Source organism: Pantherophis guttatus, chromosome 15 (assembly GCF_059756535.1).
Source record: "Pantherophis guttatus breed Tessera chromosome 15, ASM5975653v1, whole genome shotgun sequence".
In the NCBI taxonomy this organism is placed as follows: Eukaryota; Metazoa; Chordata; class Lepidosauria; order Squamata; family Colubridae; genus Pantherophis; species Pantherophis guttatus.
Genome location: NC_142077.1, coordinates 11,689,363 through 11,715,847, shown reverse-complemented (window position 1 = coordinate 11,715,847; position 26,485 = coordinate 11,689,363). Strand labels below are relative to the sequence as shown.

At 38.9% G+C, this 26,485-nt stretch overlaps 1 protein-coding gene across 1 annotated transcript; it reads left to right on the top strand.

Annotated features, from left to right (window-relative positions):
* The first annotated feature begins 362 nt into the window (after positions 1-362).
* On the top strand, positions 363-24,626 carry LOC132710170 (vomeronasal type-2 receptor 26-like). The gene is made up of 6 exons (XM_060685814.2): positions 363-685; positions 1,135-1,423; positions 10,634-11,431; positions 21,070-21,282; positions 21,863-21,989; positions 23,035-24,626. Exons 1-6 carry the CDS (start codon positions 462-464, stop codon positions 23,943-23,945), a joined length of 2,562 nt encoding a protein of 853 aa, XP_060541797.2. The 5' UTR covers positions 363-461; the 3' UTR covers positions 23,946-24,626.
* Positions 24,627-26,485: the final 1,859 nt, after the last annotated feature.

The window sequence follows — 26,485 nt, the reverse complement described above, 5'->3', positions numbered from 1 at the left end:
ACAGGTGCTGTGTGTTCCATCCGGGGCCACTTTCAAGGATGGAGCTCCCAAACCTCTCAATTCTAGATGACCGATTTAATTCCATCTCTGCCCCTGCTATTATGAATCACATGGAGATTATTTCCCTTTCATTTCTCTCCAGAGAATTTTCCAACAACCTTTGACTGCAAGAACTAATTGAATTATCCAGGGATCCCTCCTGAGAGGGAGAATTATGGTAAAAGTTTCAGCTCTGCTCTTTGGCTGAATCCTCCAGGGGAGACTTTGGGCAGAGAAATATGGAGTTTTGGGACAGGCAGAGTCTGGCTCTTGAATGTATGTCTCTCTCCTTTCCAGGTGAAGCTGAGTGTTTCTCTGTGTTGAGAAGAAGCATCTGGATGTTCCACCTTGTGAGAATCATTTGATTCTTCTAAATCTTCTTTAGAAACAGGAAAAGGATTGATTGATTCACCCCATGAATTATGGATCTCATGCTTCTGCTTCTGATGCTGCTTTTGTCCCATCCAGTCTCTGGGAAGCTGAGAATGAAATGCCCGCTGAGTTTGGAGAACCAGGATGAGAAACCATGGAGCTACTACAGACCAGGAGACCATCTAATCAGTATAGTCACCAGTGGATATGAAAGATTGCATACAAAGTTGTTTTTCAATGTGGCTCCTTCTCTTCAGTTTGTTTTCCATGATCCGTAAGTCATTCAGGGTGATGGAGTTGCACTCCCTCCATTCAAACACTCTCCTTCTTTTCTCTTTTTATTTTTCATTTCTTCCTATATTGGGGAATATGTCTAATTTCCTGAATGATTTTGATTTCCATGGCTTCTCTCTTTCATCTGATTTTGTGAAAAAGACTCAAAATAGGGTCTGAAAAAAAGCTGAAAGGGCTGCAGATTATTTTCCTCTCCCTGTTCAGTCCTTAATTTGTCACTTGGATAATGAGTTTTATTTAAAGTAGTGGTGGAATCAGTTGTAGTTGCTGTACCTCAGCCCATTTCCATATTTGTGTAACTGATCATTGCTTTTGGATCAATGTTGGTTTAAGGCTCAGTAGGCTTGTGGAGGATTATACATATAGTATATTATATATAACAAAAGTATTTGTTGTGGCTGTTGAATATAATAACTTTTTTTTCAATAGGAGATCTTACAAATATTTTTATTGTTTACTATTCATTGTCAACATTCAACTGGTCAACAAGAATTCCCATCTCTTGCACAACCTCACACTGGGCTACAACATCCATTATAACTATGTAAGCACTTTCCACACTTCAGATGCATTGCTGGACATGCTCTCCACTGGAGAAGCCAATGTCCCCAACTACGGCTGTGGAAGGAAGGAGAACCTCCTAGCTCTTCTTGATGCAGCTGACAAGGCCATCTCCATCCAGATGTCAACATTAGGAGGCACCTACAAAGTCCCACAGGTTTGTGTGTGTTTTTCTCCATCTGGTAAAGTGAGGGGTGGGTGGTGGTGGGTGAGCAATAGATGCAATCATGTCTTCTCCATGGAATTGAAGAGCTGCTTTTCTCCATATTAAGAAAAATGTCAATATTTTACCCCGTAATGTTCATGTTGAGATTAATCATAAAAGGCCTGAAATTCAAGCAATACATTCCCTGGAGAAGACTTTCTACCAACTATTTAACTGATCAAAAAATATCCCTGGTTCTTGGGGCCTCTATTGGCATCTTCATTTTCACACATAAATGATGCCTGCCATATCCAGTCGGATTGAAGTTGGCAATAGTAGTATTTTATCCATCTAAAAAGTGGAATAAAAATTACTCTAGCAATTATAGGCCAAATAGACTAGCAGATATTGTGGCTAAAATTTATGCCATGATCCTCTTAGTTAAACTTGAGAAAAATTCATTCCTTGCAGAAGGTTTTAGGTAGAGTTAAATGCTATATAGATTTTGTACGAAATCATGAATGTGTTAATAATCTAATATTAGCAACAAGTTTGTCTTGAAATATCTAATCTATATCAGTGAGGTAAGACAAGGTTTGCTGCTTTCTAGATGTTAGTGCAGCATTTGACTCAATAAACAGAGAAATATGATAGAGAAAATGTTTTGCCCTCAAAATGCAGCTCAGCCTGTTGGCCCTGATCCAAGCCCTTGTTTGAGAGGGAGGTTTGGGCTCAATGGAGCCATGAGAAGAAGGATCTAGGCTTAGCAAGGGGGAAGGGAAAGAGGCATATTTGAACCCTTCTTATTCAGTGTAGATTTGAAATGACTTACTAGCACAAATGCAGGATCAAAAAACAGATCATCAATAAATGTTATTTCATTTTTTGACAAAAATGACTAAATTAGTGGACCAATGAAATGCAGTGCATGTAGTATACAGTACTTGGAGTCCAGGTTTCTTGACAAAGAAACCACAACCTATTTCTCAGTTAAGATGAAAATATGTGGGATAGACAGCATTACCCCCAGATGGACTCAGCCTGTGGTCCTCAATGGAACTACGTCTGCATGGAGGGAAATAAGCAGTGGGGGACCCCAAGGTTCCATTTTAGGCCCAGTTCTCTTCAACATCTTCATTAATGATTTGGATGAGGAGAGAAATGGGGAAATCATCAAATTTGAAGACAACACTAAATTGGCAGGAATAGCCAACACCCCTGAAGATCCAGATGGATCTAGATAAATTTGAGCTCTGGGCCTATCTAACAAAATGAAATTTAATGTAGAGAAAAGTAAGGTTTTATACTTAGGCTAGAAAAACCAAACGTCCACTTACAGATGAGGTGAAACCTGGCTCAATAAGTGTAACTGTGAGAGGGATCTTGGCGTCCGAGTGGACAATCACTTAAATATGAGCCAGCAGCAGCTTTAAAAAGTTAATTCAGTCCTAGGTTGCGTTAACAGAGGGATAAAATCAGGATCACATGAATTATTGGTACCATATTATAATGCCTTGGCAAGACCACACTTGGAATAGTACATCCAGTTTTAGTCTCCATATTATAAAATGATGTAGAGACTCTGGAAAGAGTGCAGAAAAGATGATTAAGGGCCTGGAGACTAAAACATATGAGGAACAGTTGTAGGAATTCAGTATGTCTAGTCTAGTGAAAAGGACCAAGGGTGACATCATAGCAATGTACCAATATTTGGGGGGCTGCCACAGAGAAGAGGAGGTCCACCTATTTTCCAAAGTACTAGAAGGAAAGACAAGAGACAATGGATGGAAACTAATCAAGGAGAGAAACAACCTAGAACTAAGGAGAAATTTCCTAATGGTGAGGAATGGAACGTCTACCCTTCAGAAATGGTGGGTGGTCCATCATTGGAGGCTTTTAAGAAGAGACTGGAGAGCCACTTGTCTGGAATAGTATAGATAGATACAGATTAACAGAGTTGAAAGGGACCTTGTAGGTCATCTAGTCCAAGCAGACCCTACAACATTTCTGACAGATGACGGTCCAGTCTCTTCTTGAAAGCTTCCTGTGATGAAGCTCCCACAACTTCTTAGGGCAACTTTATCTCTTTATTTCCAGGCTGAATCTCTCCTTGATCAGTTTCCATCCATTATTCCTTGTCCGGCCTTTGTCCGGCCTTTGGGTACTTTGGAAAATAGCTTGACCCCCTCCTCTCTGTGGCAGCCCCTCAAATATTGGAAGACTGCTATCATGTCTCCCCTGGTCCTTCTCTTCACTAGATCAGCCATGCCCAGTTCCTGCAACCGTTCATTGTATGGTTTTTTTTTTCGTTAAAACAAACTTTATTAAACATAAAAAGATAAAATATCAAATCAAGTACATACAAAATACATTTATATTCACCCATAAAATAGAAAAACAATACAAATGAAACAAACTAGATATATATATCTATATATAGAAAGTGACTTATTTCATCATTTATCTTATTGACGGTGCTTGTTGTTAATTTTATTTTCTTGTTTTCTTGTGGAATTTTACATTTACTCTCCTTTCTTTTGACTTGCCAATCGTACCATCTATTCCATACAGTATAATATTTTGAGTCTACCTTGTCTACTTTGTCTTTTAACTCAAATGTTAATTTAGCCATTTCTGCACAATTGTAAATTTTTTTGATTACTAGATGATCTGTTGACAATTGATCCGTTTTCCAATGTTGTGCTAATGCCAATCTGGCTGCCGTAATTATGTGTAATATTAAAATTTTGTTTCTTTGCTATGGTTTCCTTTGATCATGCCTAATAGAAAAATTTCTGGTTTCAGCTCTATTTTCTCTGTTGTTATTTCTCTTAGCCAAGTTTTTATTTTTTCCCAGTATTTCCTAATTTTTGGGCAAAGCCACCAGACATGGAAGAATGTGCCCTGTACTTGTTTACATTTCCAACAAGTTTGATTTAAGTTCTGATACATCTTCGCTAACCTTGAAGGGGCCAGATACCATCTATACCACATTTTATACTGATTCTATAAACTACTGATTTTGTCATGATATAATTAGTTTCCCATGCATTTTCCCAGTCTTCTAATTGTATGTTATGTCCAATGTTTCTTGCCCATTCTATCCTTTGTCCTTTTACTAATTCCTCTGCTAGGTCGAATTCCAACAAGTATTTTGATATTAATTTTTCTTCCTTGGCTTCTAACAGTTTATCTAATCGGTCCGGTTTTAGTTCAATTCCTCCTTTCTCTTGATCCTTTTTATATCTTTTTTTATCAGTAAATAGGGCCACCAGTCTATCAGTATTCCTTGTTCTCTAAGTTCTTCTTGTGTTTTTAATACTCCCTGGGAATCCAATATTTCCTTATATCTTATCATTTTTTGTAGTGCCAGTGTATTGGGGTGTATTTGCGCCTCCATTGTGGATAACCATCCAGGAACTTTTATATAATGTTTGTTTTTAATTTCTCGCCATGTACAGATTAGTGAATCTCTTAGTACAGTGGTAGGCAAACTTGGCTCTTTCACACCCTGTGGACTCCAACTCCCAGAATTCCTAAGACAGCTTGGCTGTCTTAGGAATTCTGGAAGTTGAAGTCCACAGGGTGTGAAAGAGCCAAGTTTGCCTACCACTGTCTTAGTATATGATTACTGAAATTTTTATGTGTTTTGTTCCCGGTGTTCCATAAGAAGGCATGCCACCCCATCATCAAATCATGTCCTTTTAGTTTTAATAGTCTTTGATTTTCCAAATTCACCCATTCTCTAATCCGTGTTAGACTTGTTGCTTTGTAGTATGTTTCCCATGCTGGCAAACCAAATCCACCTCTAGTTCTATCATCCTGCAATATACTTAATTTGATTCTTGGTTTTTTCCCTTCCCACACAAATTTTGTGGTTATTTTATTCAAATTATTGAAGAATTTTTTATTTAATTTTACTGGAATTGTTTGAAATAAATAAAGGAGTCTCGGCAGTATGTTCATTTTTATCGCTGCAATCCTCCCTAATAGAGATAATTTCAATTTCCCCCATTTTTCTAAATCTTCATTTATTTTTTGAACCAATATTCCATAATTGTTCTCCTTTATGGTTGCACTTCTGGCTGTCAAATTTATACCTAAATATTTCACCTTTTTTACCACCCATAATCCTAATTGATTAACTAATTCTTCTATTTGTTTTGCTGTTATATTTTTCATTAACATTTTAGTCTTATCTTTGTTAGTTTTTAAACCCGCCATTTTTCCAAATTCTTCTATCTCTCTTATTAAAATTGGTCCTGTTTTTAACAGTTCTTCTATGAAGAATACAAGGTCATCAGCAAATGCTTGGACCTTGTATTCTTCTCAATTTACATTTAGTCCTTTTATTCCTTTATTTGACCTGATTCTTACGAGTAAATTTTCCAATGTTAAAATAAACAATAAAGGTGAGAGTGGACATTCCTGCCGTACTCCTTTATTTATTTCAAAGAATTTAGTAGAGTCTCCATTTACTAATATACAGGTGAAACTCGAAAAATTAGAATATTGTGCAAAAGTTCATTTATTTCAGTAATGCAACTTAAAAGGTGAAACTAATATATGAGATAGACTCATTACATGCAAAGCGAGATAGTTCAAGCCTTGATTTGTCATAATTTTGATGATTATGGCTTATAGCTCATGAAAACCCCAAATTCACAATCTCAGAAAATTAGAATATTACATGAAATCAATAAAACAAGGATTGTACATAAAACAATATCGGACCTCTGAAAAGTATAAGCATGTATATGTACTCAGTACTCGGTTTGGGCCCCTTTTGCATCAATTATTGCCTCAATGCGGCATGGCATGGATGCTATCAGCCTGTGACACTGCTGAGGTGTTATGGAAGGCCAGGATGCTTCAATAGCGGCCTTCAGCTCTTCTGCATTTTTCGGTCTCATGTCTCTCATCTTTCTCTTGGCAATGCCCCATAGATTCTCTATGGGGTTCAGGTCAGGCGAGTTTGCTGGCCAATCAAGCACAGTAATCCCATGGTCATTGAACCAGGTTTTGGTACTTTTGGCAGTGTGGGCAGGTGCCAAGTCCTGTTGGAAAATGAAGTCAGCATCCCCATAAAGCTCATTTGCGGAAAGAAGCATGAAGTGCTCCAAAATCTCCTGGTAGACGGCTGCACTGACCCTGGACTTAATGAAGCACAGTGGACCAACACCACCAGATGACATGGCTCCCCAAATCAACACAGACTGTGGAAACTTCACACTGGACTTCAAGCATCTTGCAGTGTGTGCCTCTCCATTCTTCCTCCAGACTCTGGGTCCTTGGTTTCCAAATGAGATGCAAAAGTTGCTCTCATCAGAAAAGAGGACTTTGGACCACTGAGCAACAGACCAGTTCTTTTTTTCTTTAGCCCAGGTAAGACGCTTCTGACGTTGTTTGTTGTTCAGGAGCGGCTTGAGAAGAGGAATACGACATTTGAAGCCCATGTCCAGGATCCGTCTGTGTGTGGTGGCTCTTGATACACTGACTCCAGCCTCTGTCCACTCCTCATGAAAGTCCCCAACACTTTTGAATGGCCTTTTCCTGACAATCCTCTCCAGGCTGCGGTCATCCCTGCTGCTTGTGCACCTTTTTCTTCCACACTTTTCCCTTCCACATAACTTTCTATTAATGTGCTTTGATACAGCACTTTGGGAACATCCAACTTCTTTTGCAATTACCTTTTGAGGCTTTCCCTCCTTATGGAGGGTGTCAATGATGGTTTTCTGCACAACTGTCAGGTCAGCAGTCTTTCCCATGATTGTGACTCCTACTGAACCAGACTGAGAGACCATTTAAAGGCTCAGGAACCCTTTGCAGGTATTATGGCTTAAATAGCTGATTAGAGTGGGACACTTTGAGCCTAGAATATTGAACTTTTTCACAATATTCTAATTTTCTGAGATTGTGAATTTGGGGTTTTCATGAGCTGTAAGCCGTAATCATCAAAATTATGACAAATCAAGGCTTGAATTATCTCGCTTTGCATATAATGAGTCTATCTCATGTATTAGTTTCACCTTTTAAGTTGCATTACTGAAATAAATGAACTTTTGCACGATATTCTAATTTTTCGAGTTTCACCTGTACTTGCTTTCTGTTTTCTATATATAGAGACTATCATTTTTTTCAAATCTCTCCCCAAATTTCATGTTTTAATTTGCTGAGTCATAAATTGCCAATTCACCTGATCGAAAGCTTTTTGTACATCCAGAAACACCAGTGCTACCTCCCTCTCTGGATGTACCTCATAATATTCCAATACGTTGATTACTGTTCTTATATTGTTTTTTATCTGTCTCGTTGGTAAGAAGCCGTTTTGATCTGGGTGTATTCTATAATTCAATAATTTTTTCATTCTGTTTGCCATTATACTCATGAAGATTTTATAATCAGTGTTTAATAGAGAGATCGGTCTATAATTTTTTGTTTGCGTTGTATCTGTTCCTTCCTTCGGTATCAGCGAGATGTATGCCTCTCTCCTTGAGTCTCGTAGCTTTGCCTCTGTCAATGCTTCATTATATGTTTCTAGTAGAATCCAATTCAGTGTCTCTCCCAATCCTTTATAAAATTTAGTTGGTAGACCATCTGTCCTTGGGGTTTTATTATTTTTTGCCAACCACCTCCCTGGTTTATTTGCATGCTCAAAGTGGTTCTGTTTTATATATTTCAATGCTGTTATATATTTTTCCTGATCTAATATATTCAATTTATGTTTAGCTGCCATCCATTTCCTTCTAATTTGCTCATCCCCAGAGTTGTCTTGTAATTTTCCTTCCCAATTTTTAATCTCTTCTTGTACCTTATTATATTCTTTTTCCCTCTCCTTTTGTCATTTTTGCATTATAAGCTATCATCAATCCTCTCACATAAGCCTTTGTTGTATCCCATAAATTCTGAAGGGAGGTGTGATATTTTGTATTATCTTTAAAGAACAATTTTAATTCCTTTTCCATTTGTTCAATATATTCTTTTTCTTTCAATATCTGTGTGTTCATTGTCCATCTACTCTTTTTCCTCTGCTGTCCTTTCCATACCAGCATTACTGGATTATGGTCAGCCCAATTATTTGATATTATTTCAACTTTTTCTACTTGTTGTATCAATATGTTAGTTACCCATGCCATATCAATTCTAGACCAGGATTTATGGGGATTCGAATAATATGTAAAAAAATTTACCTCAGGGTTATAAAATCTCCAACTATCAACTAAATTTAATTCCTCTACTAAATCAATAAAAGTTCTGGGTAGTATATTTTTCTTTTTTTTATTGCTCTGATCACTTTTGCAATCCTTTCTTACATTAACAATTGCATTAAAATCGCCAATCAAACATACGTTTTCCATTTTTTGTTCTATTATTTTTTCATATACTTTTTTGTAAAATTCCATTTGTCCACTATTTGGCGCATGTATAACCACTAATAAAATACTTTTACATTTAAATTTTACCTCTATCATCAAAATTCTTCCTATTAAGTTTGCGTATTTCAAGTTGTTCTCTATTCCTTCTTTAACATACACTACTATTCCTCTTTTCTTTTCTACTGCTAGTATTACAAAAGATTTACCTAATTTTTTGCATTGTAAATATTTTTCTTCTTGTTTTCTTATATGTACCTCTTGGAGGCACACAATATCCATTTGTTGTTTCACAGCTTTTCTAAAAATTTGATGTCTTTTGACTGGGGAATTAAGGCCATTTACGTTCAATGATAGAATTTTAAGATTTTGTTCCATTCCTTAATGGATATCCTATACGCTTTTTCTATTACTTCCTGTCCTTTCTCTTGGCCCTTGTTCTCACTCCTCTCTTCTAGGAGTGTGGTGACCAAAACTGGATGCAGTATTCTAGGTGTGGTCTTACTTTATAGAGTGATATTAGTCCCTCTCTTGATCTTGATTGTATCCCTCTGTTAATGCGATTTAGGATTGCATTGGCTTTTTTGGCTGCCGCTGCACACTCTTGATTCATATTTAACTGGTTGTCCGCTAAGACTCCAGGATCCCTCTCACAGTTACTGCTATTATGCCTGGTTTACTGCTTGAACAGGGGGTTGGACTAGAGGACCTCCAAGGTCCCTTCCAACCCTTTTATTTTGTTATATGTACTGTTATAGGTACACATGTTTAGCCTGCTAAATTCCTATTGGAATAAATGATTTACACAGATAATGTGATATTATCATACTTATACATTGGATTGTATAGACTTGGATTGTCTTGTCTTAATAATTATCTGATAATTTATAAAGCAAGTTCAAAAGTTATGGTCTTTGTGAAATGACATCATAGCCATAGATGGTCAGCCATTAGAGCAAGTAACACCTTTCCTTACCTGGGGTTGTTTTCTCTGAGCCTGAATCTTGGCTCCCTCATCATCCAAGGAGCTCAGTTAGAGAAAGGGCAGGAGTGAAAGTGGTGCTTAAAGGAAAACCTCATAGCTCTCCAGCTTCCTCAGCCCCAATGATTAAAGTATCTGAGGCCCAGTTTTCCCCCATGTTCTTACATCAATCTGATGTTTGGGGCTTCAGAGAGAAACCACCAGCAGAACCAACCCAATCTCAGCCTCTGAGGAGGATCTTGGGGTGGGTAAAAGGACTCCAGCTGCTGCCCTCAGAGCTGATTTGGGAATTTACATAATTTCTGCTTTGTCTAAATTCAGAAAATATGGGTATTATTGGCATAAAATTTAATCTATGGAAACTGACAGACTCTGAAAATTGTGGCTGTTGGAACGGACAAAACTTCAATGAAAGACCAAACTTGGATTATGCAACTGACAAATCTTATTAGGCTTTGAGATCTGCCTGTTTCTTGTATAACTGGAGAAAGAAGTTAAAAAATTTCCTCCAGAAAGAATCTGGGATATAGAAGCAAAAAAAGATGCAGCAATCCTCGAAAATTTTAATAGGCCCTTTATTGGAATAGAATATTCCAGTTGGCATTTGCACATGTTAATCTAATTGTGATAAATTGTAGGGGTGATACAGTAATATGATTGACATTTTTATTGTTTTTCAATTTGTTTATTATTTTCCATTATTATGATACAATCTTGTTAATATTCTGTCTTTAATATTTTAAACAATGTCTGATTAACAAACTATTCTAAAATATTCATGAGAACCGGGTTGGATTTATTAAAATCTAATATTTTGGACTTGATCTGATCCCAAATGTAACACAGCATTCTTCATTGCTTTTTCAGATCAATCTTGAAACTGCTTCAGAGGCTCTGAGTGATAAAAGGAAATTCCCCTTTTTCCACCGGATGCTCCCCAAAGACGGGATCCTGTACCCAGCAATTGTCCACCTCCTCCTCCATTTCAGATGGACCCTGATTGGCTTCTTTGCTTCAGACACAGAAAATGGAGAGAATTTTATGAGGATTTTTCCTCCTGTGTTTGTCAGGAGTGGAATTTGTGTGGTTATATCACAACTGTTCTCAACAACTGGATATACAACAGCATCCCTCAGGGATTCCCTCTCTAAGTGGAGACAAGTCAACATCTTTGTTCACTTCATAGAAGATGATTCCATTTGGGAGAGAATTCTTCCTTTCCATTTAACATTTATGCGTCTGCCAGGAACCATTGAAGGGAAAATCTGGATCCTCACAAATTTTGCAGGGTATGAAATAAACAAGCGTAGACTTCTCAAATACATCCATAGTATTTGGAACTTTGGTTATCAGGGGAAAAAACGGCCAAAAGATTCTGCCTTTGAACACTATTTATTTGTGGAAGGAAAATTTCAAGATCCTTATTTCCGTTGTTCTCTTTCAAAGAACGTCTTTTCTGTCAAAGGCCGCAGAAGATGCACCCAGAAAGCCCCACTGGAGACCCAATGGAAATGGAACAGGATTCGGGTCCCAAATGACTATCAATATTACAGTATCATGAAGACTCTGGCCCAGGCCTTGAATGCCGCTTATTCCTCCAGATTGAGGAGAAGAAGGAAGGAGGGAGAAAAGACTTTGGGGTCTCCAAGGCTGCAGCCGTGGCAGGTATGGAGGTCCCGATATGGATCCATTAATCTTAGATCCTTTAGAGGAGGAATCCAGAGGAGAAGGAGGGGAACCTTCTCAACAGATCTGTCCAATTCAATTGCTGAGGGAGTAATGGTTCCAAAGAGTAGATACCATGGCATTTTGATATTAAACTCTGCTCATTTGAAAATGTTGTATTCTTTTTTAAATAAAATTCCTGTATTTGTGGGTTTGTGATGAGCATGGTGGAATTTCCCCTTTGTTCCGTCCCCACTGCAGGCAGCTAAACCCCCTTCTTCTCCTCCAGTGAAAGGGAGCCTGGGGTGGATCTGGGTGTTTCATTGGGAGAAAAGGGCACGGAGAATCTGAGGAAATGCAAAGAGTGAGAATCAAATATAAATAGGAGATAGGCAGCATTAACTAACAGCCAACAAAGAAGCAGCTGGAACCTCTCCAGCGATGCTCCGTGTGAGGGACGGAGGCCTCCGGATGACCATGTGTCTCGGTCAAACCGGCTGCTTCCGTCTCCTCCAAAGGCTGAGAGAAAAGGGAGTCTGGCTTCAGACCATACAGTTAGGCTTATCTGCCCCCGGCCATTTGGTGGGGCTAGAGCAACAACAGCACAATAGATACATGTTGTGGCATGATAACCTTTATAAATTTGGAGGAGACCCTGAGACCATCTAGCCCAACCCCTCCTCTCTGCAGGAATCCCAGTTAACGCTTCTCTGGCTGATGGCTGCTCAGTCTTTGCATTCAGATAATCCATAAAGAGGAAACTGAACTTCTCTGCTTTACTGGCTCAGCTCTAAAACAGCTCAAACTTTATATATATAGCTAGCAAGCTCTAACTGCTAGGTGGGAGACCTAAATAGATCCATTTCTAGCTCGTTTGCTTTCATCAGTAGGCCACACCCATATCTTATGTATCCTCCCTGTAAAGGTACAGTATCAATTTTCTTACTTCTTCGTAGGGTTTATGTGTGTTTTTCTTCTAGCCAGGTTTTCCCTACGTAACCAAGGTTTTTTGTAGTTCCAGCTCAGTAGAATCACATCTACTCGGTTCTGGGCTTTTTTCCTTTCTAACAGCTAGCAAGCTCTAGCTGCTAGGTGGGAGACCTAATAGGTTATGTATTAAAAGAACAAAATATAATACTTTTCTAGTCAGGGTTATTTCCTACGTAGCTCAAGATGTTTGTATAGCCATAGTGGGGTGATATCTCAAATCACCACTTTCAGGCTTTATCAGACATTTTGTGTTGTCTGTTGTGAGACTTAAGGGAGACTGGGATAGTACTATTTCTGTCTTATGAGACTTCTTCAGCCAGCCACACCCTTATTTTATGACTCCTCCCTGTAAAGGTCAAATATTTATTTTTATTTTGTTCTTTTAATTCGTAGGTTCATATGTATAATACTTTTCTAGTCAGGGTTTTTTCCTATGTAGCTCAAGATGTTTGTATCATAAGACAGAAATAGTACTATCCCAGTCTCCCTTAAGACAACACAAAATGTCTGATAAAGCCTGAAAGTGGTGATTTGAGATATCACCCCACTATGGCTATACAAACATCTTGAGCTACGTAGGAAAAAACCCTGACTAGAAAAGTATTATATATACTTTTATATATATATATATATATATATTTATATTTGTTCAGCTAAAATCTCCTCTCTTGTAACTGAATCCATTTTTCCACGTCTGACACTCTGGAATAATAGTGAGCAGATCTTACACTCGTGTGTAACCTGTGTCAGTGATTGGAAGAGGGCTGCATCCTCCCTTCTCCAACCGAGAGATTGTGTCAGTTGGAAAAGGGGCTCCCAGACTCCTCCTGATCTTCAGCTCTTCTCCTTGTTCTCTTTCCTCAAGGCTAAGAGCAGCTCCTTTGATCTCTTCCTTGGCTTATTTCTCCTTCCCTAAAGTTCACATGTAGATTTTTTGCAAATTCTCCTCCAAGCGTGGTGCCTGCATGGGGACCTGGTCCTTGAGTTGGGGTCTCCCCTAACCAGAACGTTCACTTCCTGAGATTCTTATGGCTGCATTTGCCTTCCTTCCATGAACATCTCCCTGCTGACTCAATCGTCAAAACTACGATTTGAGATCATTTCCACAAACATAAATATCAAGTTTGATATCCCTCATCTTTCTTCCAGTCCATCATTCGTGTTCTTATATGAGACTCTATTGTTAGTCAAGTCCTAGTTGCTAAAACTCAGATTTTTTCTATTGCTTTTTACTCCTGCATCCTTCTCTGTGTCCTAATCATACATATTGTTTCTGGAAACTTGATATTCCTCTTATTAAATTTTATTTTATTCAAAAAGGTAAAATACAAGTTTTGGAAAATAAAACTATTACAAAGACAAAACAAAAGTAGACAAAATATATTTTTTTTAATTGTGCATTAAAAACAGAAAAAACATACATAATGTCCCCCCATTTGAAGACAATACAGCAATAATAGTTTCTCCCCCTTGCAAAATAGGCCCACAATTATAAACTACACATCTATTTGCAAATACTTGACTTATCATCTATCTGCTCTATGTTAAAAATGTATTTAACAGGCAATCCAACAATAAAGTTAAATTTAAAAACTTCAAAATGGTCTGTTATCTGCTACTGTATTTAACTCACAGAAAATTTACAGGAGCTTCTTATCTACCACAGACCACCACAATCATTAGCTCTGATCCATCCAGAATCTGTCCAGGTTTAAACATCTTTGTTTGATTCTTAATAATAATGCATTTCCTTAAAATTTTAATTAGAATTTTTCCCAACAACTGCTTTCCATTCCCCAAAGTCACAGGGCCTCCTGTAAATTGAAACACAATGACTCTTAAGACTTCTTTTCCTGTTAAATATGACAAGTCCATTCCCAATCTCCCTCAATCTTCTAGAAAGAATCCATTTCATCAGTCATCTGTTCTGTCCATTTTGAGTCTTCAGGGTCCATGGCCTCTCCAGCCATCTCCAAGCAGCCTGCCTTCAAACCAGACTCTTTCTTCAGGGATGCCAGCAGCAGATTCAGTTCTAGTCCATCCATCCAATCTATCCGATTCAACAATTATTGCTTGTTGACTTCTGGTTTGGCATCACGGCGAGACAGTCGGGGAAATAGCGCGCTCTGATGAGCCCCACGAATCGCCGCCGATGAGTCTTTGGACCGGAACTGTCCCATAAGTGGACAGGGATGAAAGAGAGGTGCCTTGGATGACCAGAGGAATGGGCAAGTTCCTCAGAGGTCGGAGGGAACTCTCTGCAAGTTGGCGGCGGGGGGCGGCAGCCATAGTGGCTGCCATAAAGCTGTGATAAACCGAATAAACCGAATAAAGAAGGAGGAGGAGGAGAATGGAAAAGAACAATGCTCTTTGAAGCTGGGTGAGTGACACCAACTTAGGCTTGAAATAACGCCAGAGCATTGATTATTACTGGTAAGACCCCTAGCCTTAAAACAGCAGCTATGGATATGAGGGGCACAGAAGATTTGGTAAAGTAACTTTGGGAGGAAAAGACCCTCTAGGAACCCTATTTTTACAGATTTAATTGGAATCATTAAACATTGAGACATGCTAAAAAGGCTGGGAAAAAATTGAAATTGAAATTGAACTTAAGAAAAAAGAAAAAGGAAGAAAGTAGGGAATTAACATCTTGTAAACTTAAAATAAGAAGAGAGTCGAAATAGATTGTTACATAATCACAACAAAATGGATACTGCTGTGACTAAGGGAAAATGTGGATTGTAGAGAAACACCTTCTGCTTTAAAAAGAAATACTATGATTTGCTCCTTGCTTCAGATTACTTTGAAATAACAGATAATAGTCATGGGATTTTGGTTATGTAGGCTTTTTCTTTGTCTACGGATGGCTTTTTGGTGGAAAGAAAGAGGAAATACAATGGAACCCTTATAATTACTGCCAATTGGCGCAGGAACAAAAGAAGTCAAATGGCATAGGAACAAAAGAAGTAAAGTCAATGTACTTTGCAAGGAATAGAAGCAACAAAAGAACTAAAATGACATATGGAGAATTAAATTTGGCAACACTGAATTGGAAATGAAATATATATTGATAGAAGGAAATGAAGAAATAAAATATACATGGTTGGGAAATAAGAATATAAAAACAGTTTGATTAAAATGAAAATGTAATATTTAGATGAATATCAAATGTAAAAAGGTGGTGTTTATAGAGGTATAAAGGTATAAAGATGCAAAATCAAATAATGTGATTAAAATAGAAAACTAAAGTAAAGGTGGATAATAATGTATGAATATGAGAATAATCTAAGAAATTGTATTGATTTATATGAGGATGTGTTTGATGGAATATGTCTCAATGTTAAATTGCAAACAAAGCTTAGAATGATAACAAGAGTAAATATGAATATCTAAAGTATAGATGGATGGTAAAATAAGATAGGGGGTTACACAGAGACAAACAGTAAAACTAAGAATATGCTTAACGAATATGTTAGAAATAGCTAAATAATAGATGAATATACTGAGAAACAGCTAAAACGACAGATGGAGTGGTTTTTCCTGGGTGTGATAGCAAAACAAAGAAGAATATGCTGGAAAACAACTAAAATAATACAAATGTACTGAGAAACATTTAAAATAATAAATGATGATGCTGGGAACCAGCTAAACAATAAGTGAATATGCTGGGAATCAGCTAAACAATAAATGAACATGCCGGGAAACAGCGAAAAGAATATGATCAAGAGATAAACAGTTAAAAGAAATATGATTTAAGTCGGAATTGTAACAAAATGATTGTGTTGGGATCAGTATTGAAAATAAAGATGATTATGTTATGAATTGTAAAATGAATACAAGATTGCAATGATGAAATGATTCTGTGTAAAACGAAGACTGTAAAAGTGATAAGTCCAAGAAATTTAGGTGTAAATTAAAAGAGTTTTAGGATTTAAAGATTTAACAAAGCGGGTTTGGGGATAAGGGGATATAGATAGAATTTAGAGTAATAATTGGAATTAAAAACAGAGTTGTGTTATTTGGAAATTAAGATTTGTGGTGATATAATAGAAAGGTAAATGTTTAGATTAAGATTTTACAATTTGTGCAAAAAAATTCTTTTGTGTTTTTGGTTTTTATCTTAAAAACATGTAATGGTGGAAATCTGGGAAAGAGCTTGACGAAGAGGGGTAAGCAATTGTACCTATTTATGACCCGATCAAGGCTATGTTCTTAAAAGATATATTTTATGTGTATGCTTTGGGGAAATAAATAAATAAAAAACAACAACAACACTTGCTTCTGATTATCGCCCTTAAATTTATTTATTTGTTTTTTTATTAAAAAGTTTTATAAGAAATACAAACAATTTTCTCCCCCCCACCCTTCCCCTTCCCCACATAAATTATACATTTTCTTATACATAAGAAATCCTCCATATACATGTTTCCCTTAAAGAAAGCATTAAAATAAAACATTTTAATTATATTCGGAGTTGCTCTTCTCCTTCTTCCCTCATTCCACAACAAACCTTCTTCTCCTCCTCCTTTCTTTCCCATCCCTCCCTCCTCTTCCCTCCTACCTCTTCTCCCACCTCATCCTACTTCCTTTCCCTTTCCCCCACTTCTCTCTTCTTTTCCCCCTTCTCGCCTTCACTCCTACTCCTGTCCCCTTCCCTTCCCTTCCTCCTCTCCTTTCTTCCATTCCTCTCCCTCCCTCTCCTCTTCCTACCCCCTCCTCCTCTCTCCTTTCTAACTTCTTTGCTGTGAAATATTTTCCTCCTTTAGTATCTGAGCAACTCCTATATTCTAGAATACACTTTCTTCTGCTAAAACATTCATCACTTCCCCCCCTTATCCCCCCCTCCCCACCCCACCCCTGACTTCCCAGAGCAAAAACAGGGTATAGCATCTAACAAACATATGCTAAAATAAACTAACAACTTATAAAGTTCAAAGCTCCCACATGTTCTTTAACTCCCTTTGCTCCAATTCAACAACCTCCCTTTTATAAATTCTCAATACCAATTAAATTAAATTCATTCTTCCTACTTATATAGAAAAAAAGAAAAAAAACCTTTTTCTTAATGCATAATCCAATACTTTAGCAGTCTTACAAGCAATAAAAATCATGAATAAATTCCATTTCTATACCAGAAAAAAAATTTTCATCTTAGAATCTTGCACATTTTATCTCATATATCTTTTAAAATAATATAGTCTAATGTTAAGCATTTTAAAAATCTCTTAATACCTTTAAAACACTTATTTACCAAATATAAATTTCAGAATCTATAGGAGGGTATCTTTCAATTTTTCAATTAACCGTCTTAATACCTCTAACTTTTTTAAAAGAACAACCCTTAACTATCCAAAACTAATTATCAGTTTACAATAAAATTCTGAGTTTGACATTAATCCTCTTCACTTCAAAGGGTTAAACATCCTAAAAGCTTATATAATTTATCTCATATATCTTGTAGAATAATGTTAAACATTTTAAAAATCTTTTAATACCATTAAAACACATATTTGCCCGTTGCCAATTTCAAAATCCACAGGAGAATATCTTTCTTAGTCTTCTGTTCTTCACTTCTTTTTGTATTTTTTCCAATCCTTTTTTTTAATAAATTCTTTCAACAATCCCCCCAGTTTTATTTTGGAAACTTTTAAAATAGTGATTTGAGGTTGATGTTTCTGAAATACTCGCTCTCTTCTTGAAGTCAGCTTTTCTAACTTAAAATCCTCATCTCGTCTCTTCTGGTTTGTATAATCATTCAATCCATTTCTTTGTCCATATAGCCAAAATTTGTTGCCATAAAGATTGTCAGCTTGCAATAAAGAAACCATTTGTTGCTTTTCTGTCATTGGAATGGAAACGTCCACCAAAACCTTTGTTTCAGCTGTACCAGCCAATCTCTTAATCCTGTCCATTTCCTGATCTTCCAAAAACAAATTCTTCTGAATAATTTCCTGCTTATAATTTCCCAAGCTATTTTTTGAAAAAGCCCTTTCGATTGTATTCAGTAGGGCTGAGGTAAAAAAGTCTAGAAGTTCTTGAAAAGCCTGGACAGTCACGGCTTGGGAATTTGCTGATTCACCAGCCCTGTTGTCAGCCATATTTCAGCTACTTTGTATTTATCCAGCTATCAGGAGAACAATTCAACTTTTTTCCACACAGTATAAAGACCAGATTTTAGTTAAAGTCAGTACCAAATTCTTTTCCTGGCTGCTTCCATTTAAAACTTTCTCTTAGGGTGTAATCCAATAGCTGTAAAGTGTTAACAAGCCATTAACGAGCACTTCCCCTGGTAGTTTCTTCCTCCCGCCCTCAGGCGCCATTTTCTGCATATTAAAGCGGAGTTAAAGTGTTACTTGCAAATTTCCTTTTGTTTTCTCCTGATTTGCTCCGTCTGCAATCGAAGTAAAGATGTTAAAAATCCCCCCTGTTGATTTTTCTGCAGATTCTGGTCGCAGCTTCTAGCTCGGCTTCAGCGGAGTCGTTTCTGGTCCGGAGTGGCTTGACAGGCTTCAATAGGGAGCCCACACCCTTTGCGCCCCAGGATTTCTCCTAGCGCACTTGGGGGGGCTCTACCCCCGCCTGTCGACTCTTCTCTCTCCCCTTTGCCCGGGGAGAGGGTTCCAAGCCTCCAGACAGCAGTTTTTCGGCTGTTCTGGGGCTTTTACAGAACCAGAAAACGGGTGCTCAAAAAGGAGCATCTTCAAAGCTGCGGAGCCAGGCAGGAAGTTCGCCCTTAAATTTATTTAAAAGGTGCTGGTGCTTACCTATAAAGCCCTTCATGGCTGAGGCCCAGGGTACTTGCAGGACCATCTCCTGCCGTTGTCCCATCGTCCCGTGCGCTCCCACAGAATGGGCCTCCTCAGGGTGCCGTCGACCAAACAATGTCGGCTGATGGCCCCCAGGAGGACAGCGTTCTCTGTGAGAGCCCCGACCCTCTGGAATGGATTGCCCACTGAGCTCAGGACAGCTCCCGATCTCCTTTCCTTCCGTTGCGAGCTGAAGATGTGGCTCTTCCGTCACCTCAACTGATCCGTTTGGGTGTACACTGTTATAATTTTAAACTGTTTTAATTGGGCTGTTGATTTTAATTTTATTTTATTGTGATTTGTATTGGAAATTGTCATTTTGTAAGCTGCCTTTAGTCCCTCGGGAGAAAGGCAGCATATAAATCACAATAATAAATAAATAAATAAATAAATAAATAAATAAATAAATAAATAAATAAATCCATTGTTATTTTATCAAACTTTTAAAATGAAGTTTCAAATAAGGCTTGTAAGTTGAAAGACTTTATATTCTTTAAATCACATCAAATTAGCTTATTCTAAGATCGTATTAATTACCTTATTAATGACAACATAGAAAAATTGATGACCAATGGCAAATTGTTATCCATCATCTTTAAGTTTCCTAAGGAAAGATTAAAAAGGGTTAAAAACTATTTGAGTATCATTTTTTAAAAAAAATCAAGTTTTATTGATTCCCCCCACCCCACCCCCACGTTCACCCGCATCTTTTTTTGAACAGAGTATTGGCCTTATCTTATCTTATACAACTTTTCAAGTTCAAATACATTTTACTCAATTACAATTTTTGCCAAAATCTTCCTTTTTTCCCTATTTTTTCTTTAATTCATATCTCAATATTTCTATATTTATTTATATAAACAACATCGTCATTTGCTCTCATTCTAATTTTCCTGTTTGTTCACATTTATTCTCTTTTATTTTTTAACAATTTCTTCTTTATCTTCATATATTCATATGTGTGTTTGGGGTTGCTTTTCTTCCGTTTCCTCTTTTTTGTTATACAGCAATCTTTTTTCTCACTCTCTTCCCTCTCCCTCTCTTCCTTCCTTCCTTCTTACTTACTTTCCCTCTTCTCTTGCTCCTAAAAACTATTTGAGTATCATTTTGAAGACAGTTTTATCCACTTATTATCCACCCCTCAGGTTTCTAATCATACCACAAAATTGTTTTTGAGTCCTTTACTGAAATCCAGTGATATCACCAGAGTTCCCATAATCTATTTAGGAAGTGCAATGATGTGTGAGAATGACTTTTGGGATGAGGGGAAGAGAGGCTGCCTAGGGAAGGATCAGAGAAGAGGGGAGAATCCTGCAGCTGCATAATGGGAGAGAAAGAAACTCAGAAAGGATCCTGGGTAACTTTTCAGGCTGAGAAAAGAGTTGGTGGGAGATTTGTTCTTTGAGATTTGCAACATTTTGTTAATGTTGCATTACAATTAATTAGAATTAGCACATCTGGAGGTGTTTTCCATCAGGATGACCAGGGAGAAGATTAGCCTAAGAACTTTCTTCTTGATCAACCCATGCTTTCTGGGAATCAACCTCTTGTTCTCAAAGAGTTTATGAATCATCTTTTTTTTCTCTGTTCATTTTATTTTCATCTGCTGTAGAATGTTCCCTATATTTGACCAATTGTATCAATTATATACTTTTTCTATATTTTGTCAGTAAATGATTGACAAATTTTTCTCAAACTTTCTTGTTCACTTATGAAGATGATGGCAGTATTTGTATCCTAATTAAGCATATTTGGAGATGAGACAATTGTAGAAGAAAGATTCAGTGTGGGATAAGAAACAAAGTTCTCTCTTTTTCAAATTCCTGGATGTTCCCATTCTAGTTTCATCCCTTTCTGGAGAAGAATGAATTTTTCAATATTTCTGACAGAAAACTGTACTTGGACCAAAATGGAGAGATAACAGCAGATCTGAGAATTGAGAGCTTGTTGGTTCTCCCCAAGGGGGATGTCATGGAAGAGACTCTGGCGTATTTTGAAAGGCAGAGATTTACTATCATCCAAGATGCTCTTTCACGGCTAAAGTTGCTCAATAAGGTGAGAGAAATTTTTGTGTCTTTTCTCTGTTTTCCAAAGGTCCCATTTCAAGTGGGCAAAGCCTGGAGTCTCCAGGGTGGTTGGCCTCCCATGCCAGGTGGTGTCATCTCATGGAAGCTCTTCAAGAGACGGGACCTAAGTGGAGAGGCTTTGCCATGTTTTATGGAAACCTTTCAAGATCTTACTGGTCAGAGGTTTCTTTCTTCATCACAGTTTAATTTCATATTAAAAAACCTAATAGAATAAAATTTCCTAAATCTTTTACAGTAAACTTTATTATCAGTTTTAATAAGAATATATCATCATTTAAATCTTTTTCCACTTCCATCCCTCTAGACTACATTAAATAGAAAAGTCCTTTATTGCAGTGTTAAATGCCAGAAACAAAAGGGAGGAACTAAAGAAAAAACCTGCCAGGGTCTCATCTCCTAAACCTGTTTGGAAGGAGTCAAAGATTTCATATTTACCTCCATGAAGCCCAGAATCTACTTGTCTAATGTCTATTTCTCTCCCCCCCCCCCATTTTCTATGGCTGGAGATCCTAACATATTTTCTTTGGCATTCCTTTTCTTCTGCTCAGTCCCTGCCTGAGTCCAAATGTGTGGAAAGTTGTCATCCTGGATTTGTCAAGAGGGCTCGAGAAGGAGAACCAGTTTGCTGCTACAACTGCATTCCTTGTCCGGAGGGGACCTTCTCCACTCAGGAAGGTGGGTCACACTGAGGAAAATGGGAGGCTTTGTGGAACTGGATCCATCCAGAACCTTTTCATGAAAGTGCAAGTTAAAAGACAGATGGAAGCTCACCTGTTGTTGTTTTTAACCTGCACAATCTCATCTAAAAGGAAGTAAATCAAAAAGATTTGGAAGGAGGGGCTGGGAAGAAATGGGAGGAGGGGGTGGCAGACTGGGCAAGCTTTACTAACAGCAGAGGAAACATCTCTTCTGCTTTTTAGTTTGGATATGTGCTGCTAAATTCACCTTTCTAGGAACATCTGAGTTCTTTGAAACTTGATGAATTGTTTCAAGTCCACCTTCTGAAAGACCTTGTAATCCACTGTATATTGGCCTCTCTTGAGGATCACTGAGAAGGTGTCACTGGGCCATAATCTGGTACTGTGGATCGTTATGGGGGGAACTCATTACACAAATAGTCTGCCAGTCATGTAGATCAATCAATCAATCAATCAGAATAGAGTAGAAGGAACTTTGGAGGTCTTCTAGTCCAGCCCCCTGTTCAAGGAGGAGACCCTAAACCATTTCAGACAAGTGACTGTCCAGTCTCTTCTTAAAAACCTCCAATGTTGAAGCACCCACAACTTCTGGAGGCCAGTTGTTCCACAGGTTAATTCCTCTCACTGATAGGAAGTTTCTGCTTAATTCCAGGTTGCTTCCAGATGTTACAAGATACTGTAGGTATCCTCCAAGTCCAGGATATTAACTGCCATGTGGCAGGACTCAGGATGTTTGCCTAAAAAGATTGTATGATTCATTATTAACCTCTAATAATGTAGGTTCCTATGAAGATTCTACACATTACACAGGAAATAATTAACATCCTAGAACCTCCCTCAACTTCATATACCTAGCTACATTTTTTAAGAAAAAAAATATCCTTCTTAGGGTCTTTTTAATGAAATAGTTAAGAAATACTTCTTGGAAAATGCCTGTGGTATCAGCTGTTATCCAAAGAAGGTTTTTCTTGCAAGAGAAAAGGACAGAATTTTAAAAATATATTATTTTTTTGCTTTCTCAGATATGGAAAAATGCACCAAATGTCCAGATGATAAATACCCAAATGAGGACAGAGTCCAATGTATCCCCAAAGTCATAACCTTCCTATTTTATGAAGAATATCTGGGCATCATCCTGGTTTCTTTTGCTCTACTCTTGTTCTTAATCACAGGCCTTGTTCTAATCATCTTTATTAAATACCGAGAAACTCCCCTTGTCAAAGCCAACAACCGGGACCTCTCCTACATCCTCCTGGTCTCCCTCCTGCTCTGCTTCTTGTCTCCTCTTCTCTTCATTGGTCAACCAAGGAAAGCCACCTGCCTTCTCCGACAAACGGTTTTCAGCATCATCTTCTCAGTTGCCGTTTCTTCTCTCTTGGCCAAAACCATCACGGTGGTGCTGGCCTTCCTGGCCACAAAACCAGGAAACCGAGTGAACAGATGGTTGGGGAAGAGCTTGGCCAACTCCATCATCCTCTCTTGTTCTGCTGTCCAAATTCTCATCTGCTCCATCTGGCTGGGAGTTTCTCCCCCCTTCCCTGACTCTGACCTCCACTCCCAGCCTGGAGAGATCATCCTGCAATGCAACGAAGGGGCCGTTGTCATGTTCTACGTCACCCTCAGCTACATGGGCTTCCTGGCTGCCATCTGCTTCACGGTGGCTTTCCTGGCCAGGAACCTGCCTGGGGCCTTCAACGAAGCCAAGCTGATCACCTTCAGCATGCTGGTCTTCTGCAGTGTCTGGGTGACTTTTGTGCCCACCTACCTGAGCACCAAAGGGAAATACATGGTGGCTGTGCAGGTCTTCTCCATCCTGGCCTCCAGTGCTGGTCTGCTGGGCTGCATCTTCATCCCCAAGTGCTACATTATCCTTCTGAGGCCAGACCTCAACACAAAGGAGCAGCTCACAGCCAGAACAAATGTAAAAACATGAGATATAACACAAATGTGATATTGAAAGAATTGTTAAAAGTTTCTTTTATTTGAAAGGAGATATTTTTTCCATTTAGATAGTATGCAGGAATCAAAGAAAATCATATGTATATGTTTCAAATTTGGAAATTATTGAATTGTGCACAAAGGAGCAGTTTACAGCCAGAAGAAATGTGTAAATGTGAGACTGAGGAATTTTAACTTTTAACATTTTCCACAGTCCAAACGTAGAAAATGGTCCAAGCTCTTCTCCATGCATGAGTAGGCCAACTATTTTTCTTGAGATAAATAAAAGGTGTGTGGAAGATTGTGAGGAGACAAATTTCTTGGAGAAATGGGAGCATGTTAGCAAGACAGAAATATAGAAGGAATGTATGGAGCAACGTTGATGCCCTCATTTCTCAGTACATTTCACCGAAAACTGCTGTGACAACGCAACTGAGATGTTTCTTTTTGTTAACACAATAACTTTTTCTTGAGGGTAGCAACAAGTCTTGTTAATTCTGAATATTCATGCTTACATCATCTATTAAATGAAATATGCATATGTATGATTATCATTTTCTCCTCCTTTCCTCGAATGTATAAATATGAGTGCATCCTTTTGTCTGTAAGATTTCCTCCCACTATTTTCTGTGGAGAATTCCTCTAATGGACACTGAATAAATAACAACTGCTGTGAGCCTGGATTATTGGTTTTTTGGCTCCTGTGTTTGATTTCACAGAAACTGGTGTCAGGAGTGGGATTCACAATCTTCCATCTGCCACCAGGGACAACAGATGGGGCAGCCCTATAGGGTGAGTGTTGTGAGATTGATCCCATAACCCTTCCCACTGCCACATAAAGGCACCATTTAGGAGTGTGCGTGAGTCCACACTCTGTGTCCAAGTGTCTCTTGTGGCTGGGAGGTTTGTGGGATGTTTGTGGTCCCTTCCGTCCCAATTTCTCAGCCGCCCTGGCCCTGCTGTGAGCTCAGCTGAGCGATTGCTGGAGGAGTCCAGGAAGCCAGGGAGAATTTGGCTTTGCAGAGTGAGTGTGACCCTCTGTGTGGAAGAATGGAGGATGACCCAGAGGCTTGGTTCAAATACCCATTTTCCTGTTGTCTGAATGGAGGAACTCAGCTGATCAAGCAGGGAGGGAAGTGGACAATGGGGCTCAGTCAGGCTGTCAGGGTTCCAACCGATGCCCTAATTAAATCATGAGCCTCAAGCCGACCTTCAAAAGAAATCCAGTTATTGATTAGGAGCTTCATGTAGGCACGGACCAAGTGAAGCCAACACTGACCTCACATAATTCGCACCTTGGCTCTGACTCTGTTTCCCACACCCCCCAAGGTGTGTCATCAGTCTCATTCCCCAACGAAGCAATTTTGCGGGTTGTAGAAGTCACTCCCTCCAGCCACTCTGGATCTCCATGAAGATGGGCTTGAGGTTTGCAGGCTGGAATGTGCTTTGTTTTGACTGAGATGCGAATTCCTCAATACAGCTGTGAGGCTCAATTCCCCAACCCCCTGTCTATGGCAACTCAAGAGGAGTTCGGGAAGGCTTCGCGAGTTGACAGAGACTCTGCTTGGGAAAGGAATCTTTCCCAAAGAAACAGAGAAACCCTCTGTGTCCCAGGGGTGGGAGAGGGTTCGATGCCCCCACTGATGCCTCCACAGGCTGTGAAAAAAAGGGAGGGAGTGAAATTGGAAGGGATGACTAAAAAAAAACTTTTCCTCCTTGTGAGAAGAGAAATTCCTGTATCTGCACAAGGCTGTGACAGATTCCATGCAAACAGAAGCAAGAAAGCCAGTTTTTATTTTTGTTAGATTTTTCCCCAGTGTTTTATTGTTTTTTCAAATAACTAAAGGAGGTGAACATGTCCAACTCTTCTTTTCCCCACAACTATCACCCCGTGAGGTGGGCTTGTCTGAAAGAGAGTGTCTGTCCCGAGGTCAGCAAACAGGCTTTCAGGGCTAAGGCAGGACTTGAACTCAGGATCTCTTGCTTCCTAGCCTGATGCCTTAACCATTGTCACTGGATGGCGGATTTTGGGCAAAGGCCCTGCTGGTCACCACTGCCGCCTCGTCTTCCGACAGAACCCCAAGTCCCCCCCCCCACCCCCGGATCTTTCTGGGGTAGAGCAGCCCCATCCGAGAGCAAAGGAGAGAAACTCCTGGACACAGAGAGCTCCACCCCCCCATCACAGCCCCTCCCTCTTGCCAGGGTTCAGCTGAGACTCACTGCCTGTAGGGGGCAGCATAGAGTCTGACCCTGAAGTCCTAGCTGGGCCCTGGGAATTGAAATCGGGGGCTCCTGGTGATTGGCTCAAAGCCCCCAGCTGCCTTTGACGCCTAAGGCGGGACTAGAACTCAGAGTCACTTACTGATTGGTTCAAAGTCATTAAAGGCCCCCCCACCTAATTTTCTTGATAGCAAGATAGGTTGGCCACTGCCTTCTCCTCAACCTACCCCTGGCATTTCCTGGTGGTCTTCCAGCCCTGCTTAAGCTTGTCCAAATCAGACTGCTGCTCCATCCTACAGCTAGTCCTCCACTTAC